Source organism: Portunus trituberculatus, chromosome 46 (assembly GCF_017591435.1).
Source record: "Portunus trituberculatus isolate SZX2019 chromosome 46, ASM1759143v1, whole genome shotgun sequence".
NCBI classification, from domain to species: domain Eukaryota; kingdom Metazoa; phylum Arthropoda; class Malacostraca; order Decapoda; family Portunidae; genus Portunus; species Portunus trituberculatus.
The window spans coordinates 18312189-18321935 of NC_059300.1; the positions used below are offsets into that span (position 1 = coordinate 18312189).

The 9747-nt window shown below is 34.5% G+C and overlaps 1 protein-coding gene and 1 long non-coding RNA gene across 2 annotated transcripts; one reads left to right on the plus strand and one right to left on the minus strand.

The window, feature by feature from the left end:
* The first annotated feature begins 1630 nt into the window (after positions 1-1630).
* LOC123519826 lies at positions 1631-7085 on the plus strand. The gene is made up of 3 exons (XM_045281351.1): positions 1631-1812; positions 3434-3719; positions 6705-7085. The coding sequence occupies exons 1-2, from the start codon at positions 1683-1685 to the stop codon at positions 3661-3663; spliced, it is 360 nt and encodes a 119-aa protein (XP_045137286.1). The 5' UTR covers positions 1631-1682; the 3' UTR covers positions 3664-3719; positions 6705-7085.
* Positions 3085-7085, minus strand: LOC123519827. Its single transcript, XR_006679106.1, has 2 exons — positions 4727-7085; positions 3085-3121 (listed from the first exon to the last, which is right to left on the minus strand). It is a non-coding gene; the product is annotated as an uncharacterized LOC123519827 (long non-coding RNA).
* Positions 7086-9747: the final 2662 nt, after the last annotated feature.

The window sequence follows — 9747 nt, forward strand, 5'->3', positions numbered from 1 at the left end:
GAAAATAGTTTTATTACGACAAAGTACCACTAAAGAAACAGTCCGAAATTTTTACTGTTACTCCTGTGGAGAGTACTCACTGCCACCACTGATCACCACTGGCTATGCCAACTTATTGAAACTTATCTATATAATCAAAACTAACCTAATTGAGGCAACACACACCACTGATACTTTTTCCCCAGAACAAATTAACTTTATCTAACACAATTAAATAAATCTGACAAGGCAAAATCAAACAAGCCTAGCCTAACTTAAGAAATTAATATGAAGTCGTTACATTATTTCTCTTCATGAAATTTGATGATGCAATGGAAATAATCAAGGTGACACCCTGCACATTCAGACATATTCCATAGACTGATTCAAATCAAGCCACTTCTCTCCACAAAACACACTGATTGGCTAGATTTATTATGTATTATTTTTATTGGTCAGTGGCTTCGTGCTCAAACAAAAGAACCAATCAATCACTCCTTGATTTTATGTGTGCATAAATAATGTGACAATACGCATACATGAATGAACATACCTAATGGCGTTCCTCAGTGGTCATCAATCCATCAAGTGTGCAGATGTAGCAGTGTAGTAGCTTGTTTCCCTTCCAAATTGGTAAATCTTTGAAAATTGTTCTCAACATTGCGATTAGCATATTACTCAGATTGAGAAGCTGTATAAGATGGGGAGTGTAAGAAAAGCCATGTTGATTATGGAGTAATACTGTAATAATACCAATGAAACTAAAGGTAGTTTCACAAGACAACTTAAATATCAGTGTAAGGTTATGTTAGTAATCTCATGTATAATGACATGCTGGATGTTAAGTCTCCTTTTGAATGAATATTAACAGTAGCTACCTCAAGAGTATTTTGGTGCTTATAATCAGTAATGCAGCCTATGACAAGAAAATAACTTTATGAATATATTTTAGTGTTATGAATGGTAGAGACAAATTAGATTCTCTCTCTCTCTCTCTCTCTCTCTCTCTCTCTCTCTCTCTCTCTCTCTCTCTCTCTCTCTCTCTCTCTCTCTCTCTCTCTCTCTCTCTCTCTCTCTCAATGTGCTGTTGCATATAGGTGCTGGACATCTACTCCTCTTTATGTCTTATTCCATGATGGTTAAACAGTACACATCTTCACTCAACTGTGTTGGGTGGGTAAAGGAGGTATGGCTGCTCAGTGTCTGCCAAGTTCTGTCAGGATCGCACAATCAGTTCTACAAATATTCACAATAGCTAGATACTTTCTGGACAGGCCTCATATATCTTATAATTCTTTTATTGCTCTAAAATGGGCCATGCAGATCCTACCTCTTAATTAGCTTTGATAGGGACTTGAAAGTGGTCACAGAAAAAGAGAATTTAATGATTTATATTGAGGAGAAAATTATTAATGTGTATAGATATATCTCATATATCTTATAATATTATGTTTCAGAGAAAGAGAGAATACTGATGGTCATAGTAAAGTAAAAGTAACAAATTTATTTCTTTAGGAAAAATCAAGGTGCTTCTGATTAATGAAGAAACAATTCAGTAAATATTAGTAAAATTAAACACAATTAGATATCAAGAGTTATTATTGCTGACAACCTACCTAAATTAATACATATATACTTACTCACATAAGTTCAACAAATCAAATTTTATATTTCCAGGGATAAAATGTTGGTTCTGCAATAGTATGCTGGATCCATTCTGCAGCGATCCATTTGACAACTCCACTGCAAACCCCAAGGACTGTAGCTTGGAGGAAGACCTTCCCCACTTGCGTGGAATCCCAGCTACCATGTGTCGCAAGATACGAATGAAAGGTAAGCACTAAGGGTGTGTTTACACCAAGCGAAGTGAATTTATTCAATTCATGAAGAATCATTTGAATCTGCATATTTCCAACCGATTGAGTCTCAATACAACTGATTCACATCATTCAGATGATTCAGTACCAAGGCAGCCTTCAGGAAGTATGGATGTATTAGCTTTTGCAGAAATACCAGTGTTACAGTGGCTGAGGAAACATAGGCGTAGGCATCGGCAACGAATATGGGTGTATGCCATTAATTCTAGAAGACCTGAATTTTGGAGTTTTGGACATTTATTCCCAGATTTGGTCAATAATCCTCAGAGATTTTAGGATAACCACAAAATAGTTTAAGATGTTGGGGGAGCCTGTCACCAACGAGAAGTACTAGGCCTACAGCAGAAGTCATGTCAGTTTGTGACACTCTGAGAGAATACTTTGTCTTGCCAGGTGGAGCTTTCGAGTGGCAGGACAGAATGATCCACTGGTACATTCACCAAGGAAGAAATGGGCACACCAGTTGATACCATATTATCACATCTACTCTGTATTTAGGCTTAATGGTATACAGAGGATATCAAAACAAATACAGCTATGTTAATTCTATTATTTTGTCATATTAACTTTTACTTTGTGACGTGCCATACAGTGGTATTTAGTGAACCAAATCAGAGGCACAGGGGGTAATATAACGAAGTTTACACCCCTCCCTCACTCTGGTTGGTGCCTGGCTTACTGGCGATTACGTTATACCACGCATTTCAAAGGTAGACAATACACCCTCCATTTGCCAAATGAAAATGGAAAACTATGCCCATAACACTTTGTTATCATTTGTTTTTAAAATATGCAGAATAATATTCTCTAGTAATTCGTAGGCTGCAACTGTTCCTTCTAGCTATGGTTCAATACAATACATGTACATGATTTTGGCACATATGATCACTGGGATCATGTATAGCACATTATTCTCTTGCTAAATTGACTAGAATGTCCACTTGCATGGTGCTTACTCCTCAGCTGAATCGCCTTGATTCATGAAAAATGGGTCCATACCAATCATTGATTCTGAATCGCCATGATTTGAATTGACTCGATTCGCTTGGTGTAAATGGTTACATGGAAACTGATGTGGCGAATCAACATGATTCATGAATCATGTTGATTCTTCATGAATTGAATCGATTTGATTCACTTGGTGTAAATGCACCCTAAGAGGACATTCTCTCTCTCTCTCTCTCTCTCTCTCTCTCTCTCTCTCTCTCTCTCTCTCTCTCTCTCTCTCTCTCTCTCTCTCTCTCTCTCTCTCTCTCTCTCTCTCTCTCATTTTATCTATTAATGTATGTAAGAGTAAGTATACATTTTTGTATTATTTATTTTGTTTATTTTTTTATATTTTTTTGTGTTTTTGTCTTTTAGGAATGTTCACATTTTTTCTTCTGTTGCATTTTGCAAGATTTGATGATTTACTACAAAGTCCATTGGGCTATAATTTATGCCAGAAGTTATTCCCTAAAAAAATTTGCACTTGACTTTGATTTTCACATGACTTCTGAGATGAAAACAGTAACTCACTTTTGAAAATGAAAAGTAAGAAATAGCAGCTAAATCACTGGTCAATTTTTCCCATCCAGTGAATGGTCATTGGCGATACAAAAGAGACTGTGCCCGGCTTGGAGAAGCTGGAGTGGGAGGTGATGAACGTTACTGCATCTATCGCACAGGCACCTTCAATATTCACACTGAATATTGCACTTGCAATGACAAGAATGGCTGCAATCCTGCACCTGTGATTCATCCCAACCCACCCTTAGTAGCACTTCTGGGCTTATCTGGACTAGCTGGGTGCAGATGGTGGCTGTAGAACAGAGGAGAGCAGCTGCTTTTCTCTCCTTAATGTCTTACATGCAGTTATCTCCTGTGAGTAGCTGTTATTTGTTGCATTAAGTTGATAATTCCATGAACTTTCAGGCTAGTAGATGGCTGTGAGATCTACTATCAAGAACTATAAAATTGAGGTATTCATTTGTGAATCTTTTCCATGTTGATAGATATTTAGACCTTGGCAAAGAGATATATCTATAAAATGCTGGTTTTATTTTTTACTACAATATTTCTAGTGCATATGTTAAGGAAAACTAGATTTTGGTGAAAAGAAAATAAGTCATTTGATAAAGTATTGTTGTTTGTTAGCTATCAAGGCATTACTTCCCTCAACATGAACATATATGATAAAGCATTGTTGTTTGTTTGCTGTCAGGGCATTATTTATTCTCAAGATGTATGAATGAACTTTTGTGTGATAGGTTTGAACAGAAAATAGAAAATGTTAAATGCCCCTTCCCAAAAGATATCTTTAAAATGTTATGAAAGATAAGAGAGAATTAATATTGCAAAATCAGGCCTGATGAAGTAAAAATTAGCAGTGTAATTACATTAATAGTGCATCAATGATATACACATACTCTACCTATATGTATTTTCAGTTATCCAATAGATTGTCTCTCAGAGATTGCAAGCAAGATTATATATATATATATATATATATATATATATATATATATATATATATATATATATATATATATATATATATATATATTTTTTTTTTTTTTTTTTTTTTTTATTATTATTATTTATATATTTTTTTTATTAATATTATTATTATTATTAGGGAAAGAATGAATCTCCATCCATTTTTATCTCCATGCATAGAAAAGTATTTGTCAATGTTTAATGTACATTTAATGTTCATTGTATAACCCTCCAAAGAAGTGGTTACTTCGTGATTAAGTTCTGAACAATTGTTTTTAATTGTACTATGCTGCATGCAACTAGGTAATTTTCCATTTATTTTTGTTAGGCTTCATTCTTTCCTTTCTGTTTTTCCCCATACCAGAACTAGCTCATGGATGATCCTCCCCCACCCCTCTCTCTCTCTCTCTCTCTCTCTCTCTCTCTCTCTCTCTCTCTCTCTCTCTCTCTCTCTCTCTCTCTCTCTCTCTCTCCTACAATTTCATAATCTGTATTTTCCTATTCAGTTTCAGACAAGATCATGAAGTAATTCTTGTGAAGATCTTATTCTATTAAAATTTTTATCAGCATTATGTATACAGTTTTATAAGAAATTATTGTGTGTAACTGATATTGATGATGATTTTTTACTTGATGAATTAGGCATTCTAGTTCTTGATGCTATTCAAGTGGCATTATTATTGTTATTGTTAATTGTATTTTATCCTATAATTACTTATTGTAAGGTGAACCATTCATTGGTACACATTTTTATATATTTTCAATAGTAATCAATATTTACAGTCGGCGCCACAGGTATTGGTGCGGTACGTTTTTCTCTTGTAACACTTAGAAAAATAATTAATAGAAATATTTAAGGGGAACCTACCAGCCTCTAATAATTTGTGGGGAGTCCTTTTCTCTTGAGACAACTCTCCAGGCGTCGAGGAATGGATTCAGCAAGTCTTTGGAGCATGGAGGGTTTCAAATTGTCCCGGATATCCTGAATCTCCTTCACGAGCTTTGGCAGAGTTGCAGTGTTACTTCCTCGTTGCCGTCTCTTTATGAGTCCCCAAAGATTTTCAATTGGATTAAAGTCTGGACTATTACCAGGCCAGTCCTGTATGTAGTCCACTACTACAAACTCAAACCATTCCTTGACTAATTTTGCTGTGTGTGCAGGGCCTCCATCCTGCATGAACACCTCACTCTTGCATGCATCAAAGCAATCCTCCAGATGGTCACACAACAGTTCCAAATATCTTTCCTTGTTCACTGTAATGTTTTAGGCAACACAACAAGCTTGCCCTTGCCATGGTACCCAAAGGCACCCCATACCATGACACTATCAAGGTGCTTGACTGTCCCCTGTGTGTGCTTGGGATGGTACAGGTCCGCACCCTGGTAGCCTCACCTTACCTCCTTGGTTCCCAGTAACATAAAACGCAGCCTCATCACTCCACAATACCTTCTTTCACTTCTCACTGTCCCAATTCAGATATTTCCTACAAAATTTAACACGTTTTTGCTTCTGTTTCTCAGTTAGAATGCATTTATGTTGTGGCGCCTGATGCGTATAGCAGAGGTTGTCCTTGAGGCGGCGTTGGATTGTACTAACAGACACGTTTTGCAAGCTACAGTAGGAAAAACACGTGGGTTCCGTGACAAAAAAAATTGATGTTTCCACCATGAAACACAGCAGGCAACTGAGACCTATATTCTCTGTGTGGGACTTAAGCTCTGCCCATTCTACCTCACGATTGCACGCCAATACAATTGTTGTTTTCCTTGGGTGTCTTTGATAATTCGTCACGGATATTAGCGCACGATTTTCGCGCCAGTACCTTTGGCGCCGACTGTATGTGTAGCATATGGGGCTACGAGTAGAATAAGGTCTAAAGGGACACTTAGAAAGTGATAAAGCACTGTTAAAGTTTGTTGACCTTCAAAATGCTATGTCTTTACAGCCAATATAGATACCCTAAATGAAAACATCTGTTTTTAGAACAATGCTATAAGAGTATTATTCCTATGATGGTTAACGTCAATTGATGCTCATTGTCTGAATTTTTATGTCTGGCATTCTCATTTGCTGTCTAGAACTTAACAGTATATGTCAAGCTCTGTGATTGCCCATCAACCTCATTTGGTAGTCTGTGGTACTTGAATCCTTACCACTGTGTTGTTACTTCCTCACATGCATCTGACGATAGAAGGGTTCTTTTACATGAATACATAAGGAATATTGCCCTAAAGTCAGTTGGATACTGGAATCTTATAATGATTTCCAAGGTTCAGATCTTGCCATAAGCCATAATGACTTTTGACTAGATTATTCAGAGAAAAATGGACTTAATGATCACTAATCAGAGCTTATGACTTCATTTACAGTGTCACCTGTTGGTACCCTCTACAAAATGGGATTTAAATCCTTATTGTGGTGATTTTTCCATATGAATCATAGTTGCATTAGTAGAAGAGGGACTGGAATATGCTGATTTACCAAACATAACTCAGAAATGGTCATCATAGTACAGTACATGAGACCTTCTACTCAGCATCTCATATGCTAAGTGAATTTGGCACTTAGCATTACCAGTTGAATAACAATTAGATAATTTGAAATGCACTTCATACAAGTTAATGACATCTATGCAAGAAATACTATGAATTTTTACATAACAATTAATATGCCAGAGATTCCAATGTAACCAAGGCCTGTCAATTTATTATAAATTTGAACAAGATTTAAGGATAGCCAGTCCTGCTGTGACCACCTTCATCTCTAGCATTGCTTCAAGCGGCACCTAATTATTATTCATTGAACATGTCAGGATGATGTGTTCAATTTCTGCTCCGTGGCATATTATTAAAATTGAATTACAAGTTAAATTTCTTATTGTATTGAATATTCATATTTAAGAATTATTGGGCTAAGAGTTTATGTATATTGTTTATCAACTAAATATAAGGTAGTTGGGCTTATCATGTACACAGTTTATTTTTATGTGTGCTCAGTGAGATCCTTCTGATAAGTTAAGCATCTATCCTGTTATACCCAGTTTACTTTCTGCATTCCATATAATCTGATTTCCTTTATGATAATGCTATCATAAGTGGAAACACATCAGTTTGTAAATTTATATTATTTGTGTTTATATATATATATATATATATATATATATATATATATATATATATATATATATATATATATATATATGTGTGTGTGTGTGTGTATATATATATATATATATATATATATATATATATATATATATATATATATATATATATATATATATATATGTGTGTGTGTGTGTGTGTGTATATATATATATATATATATATATATATATATATATATATATATATATATATATATATATATATATATATATATATATATAAATGAACCTCAGTTGTTGAGCTTAGTTTGTTCTTGAAGGTCGTTCGTGAACTGAAATGTTAAAAAATGAAACCATTTTCCCTATAGGAATCAGTGTGAAATAGATTAATCAGTTCCTGGACCCCAGAATTGTGTTTGAGCAAGTGAGTGGGCATACACCCCATGCTCCCTGGAGCACATATCCTTTATCAAACATATTTGTGCCCCTCTCAGCTGGAATAAACAGAGGATCGTGGTTGCTATATCAATGGCATCTGACATGAAGACAGCATATACTGATCTTTATCATGCATCACTAGTTATTCTGGAATAGGTGAGGTGCCCCTCTTTGGCAGTCAAACAAACATCTCGCAGAATCTTGTGACTCATGAGACTTCCCATATCAACAAAGTATCTTGCAAATAACACTACTGTTCAACCCACATAAAGAAAAACAGAAAATAGCTGCCTCACCTATTCCAGGACAGCTAGTGGTGCATGATAAACATCGTCAGGAAGACCAGCATGTGCTGTATTGTTGTACTTTGTTTAATCCAGTTGAGAGGCGCACAAAAATGTTGTATGGAGGATAGTACTTCAGGGAGAATGTAATGCAGAGTCAAACCGTATTTTGGCCAAATTGCAGCTAGAAATCAGGTGAGGATTGTTTGCCATCCGAGTTATGGTATGACAATTGGGGCAATTCTGAGCTGAAAATTTTTTCAGCAATCAAATTTTTGAAAAAGGGAGGCACTTGGCAATTGAGGTTCCACTATATCTATCTATCTATCTATCTATCTATCTATCTATCTATCTATCTATCTATATATATATATATATATATATATATATATATATATATATATATATATATATATATATATATATATATATAAATATATAAAATAAACACACACACACACACACATTACCCATTCATGCCATATAGCTTCTTGTATTGATAAACCTGTAAGGAGTAGAGATTTTTAATCATACAGGAATTTTGTAAATAAGTATAAATTTGTTTTGAAGTATACTTCAATCCATCTTGATTTTGTACTATATACTCCATATTACTGCATACTAACAGTGCTTATTTATGAAGTCTTCCACTGTAAGGTTACTGTGAAGTGCTGCTCTTCTCTCTGACATTATGTTGTCCATGTGATTCTCTAGTTTATTTATTTTTTTATTTTTTTTATTTTTGATATGCATATTTACTTTTTATTGCAGTTGTCTGGTTTTGTTATTCTTTTTTATCAACTGGAGTATTGATTAATTATTGTGTTGAATTCAATTATTTGTACAAAGTACTTGTTTGTGTTGTATCTTACATTTATCATTATTAATGATGCTGCAGGGCCAAGTTCTGCATATTTAATGAACCCATGTTGTTGGCAGCAATTTTTATATGGTGAGAAGGCTTGACAATATTATATAAGGCTTTTTTCCTTTCTCTCTTTTCTCTTGCACATCAAGGTATTAATGGGTTAGGTATTAACTTTAACAATGCTGCATTAAAGGTATTTGTTACAATTTTACATTTTGAGGCATTAACTTCTGAAAATGTACTAAGGAATGTATGGTTAGTGTATGTTGAGGCATTAATGTTTCTAGCATTAATTTAGATGCTTTGTTATGCTTCCTTAAAACAGTAATGGGTCAGGTATTAACTTCAAGAATGTTGTATCAAAGAAAGTGGTTATTAGTATTACCATAAATTTATGCACCAAAATGTTTTAGAATAAGAAATGCAGTGTGACTAATAGGTAAACCACACCAGAACATTAACTAAGCCCATTATTACAGGGACATTATACCTTCATTCTCCGGTATATATTAGTATACACTTGACAGGCAGGGTAAATATTCCAGAGTATCAACTTTTCATTCAAATATTTTGATATGGTTATAGTTTAATTTTGATGTCGTCCTGTGTACATACACTAACATATTATTTACTAATATTTAAAGCAGCTATGCTAAAATTTAAATACTGACTATACATGTCAGGCATTTAACCAAAAGTTTAAGAGATACATTTCC

What these genes read in the sequence shown, in the direction of transcription:
- LOC123519826 (XM_045281351.1), top strand. Translation starts at nt 1,683, where the DNA reads ATGCTGGATCCATTCTGCAGCGATCCATTTGACAACTCCACTGCAAAC. An exon ending in TCGCAAGATACGAATGAAAG is followed by an intron (nt 1,813 to 3,433) that starts GTAAGCACTAAG and finishes TTTCCCATCCAG; the next exon opens with TGAATGGTCATTGGCGATAC.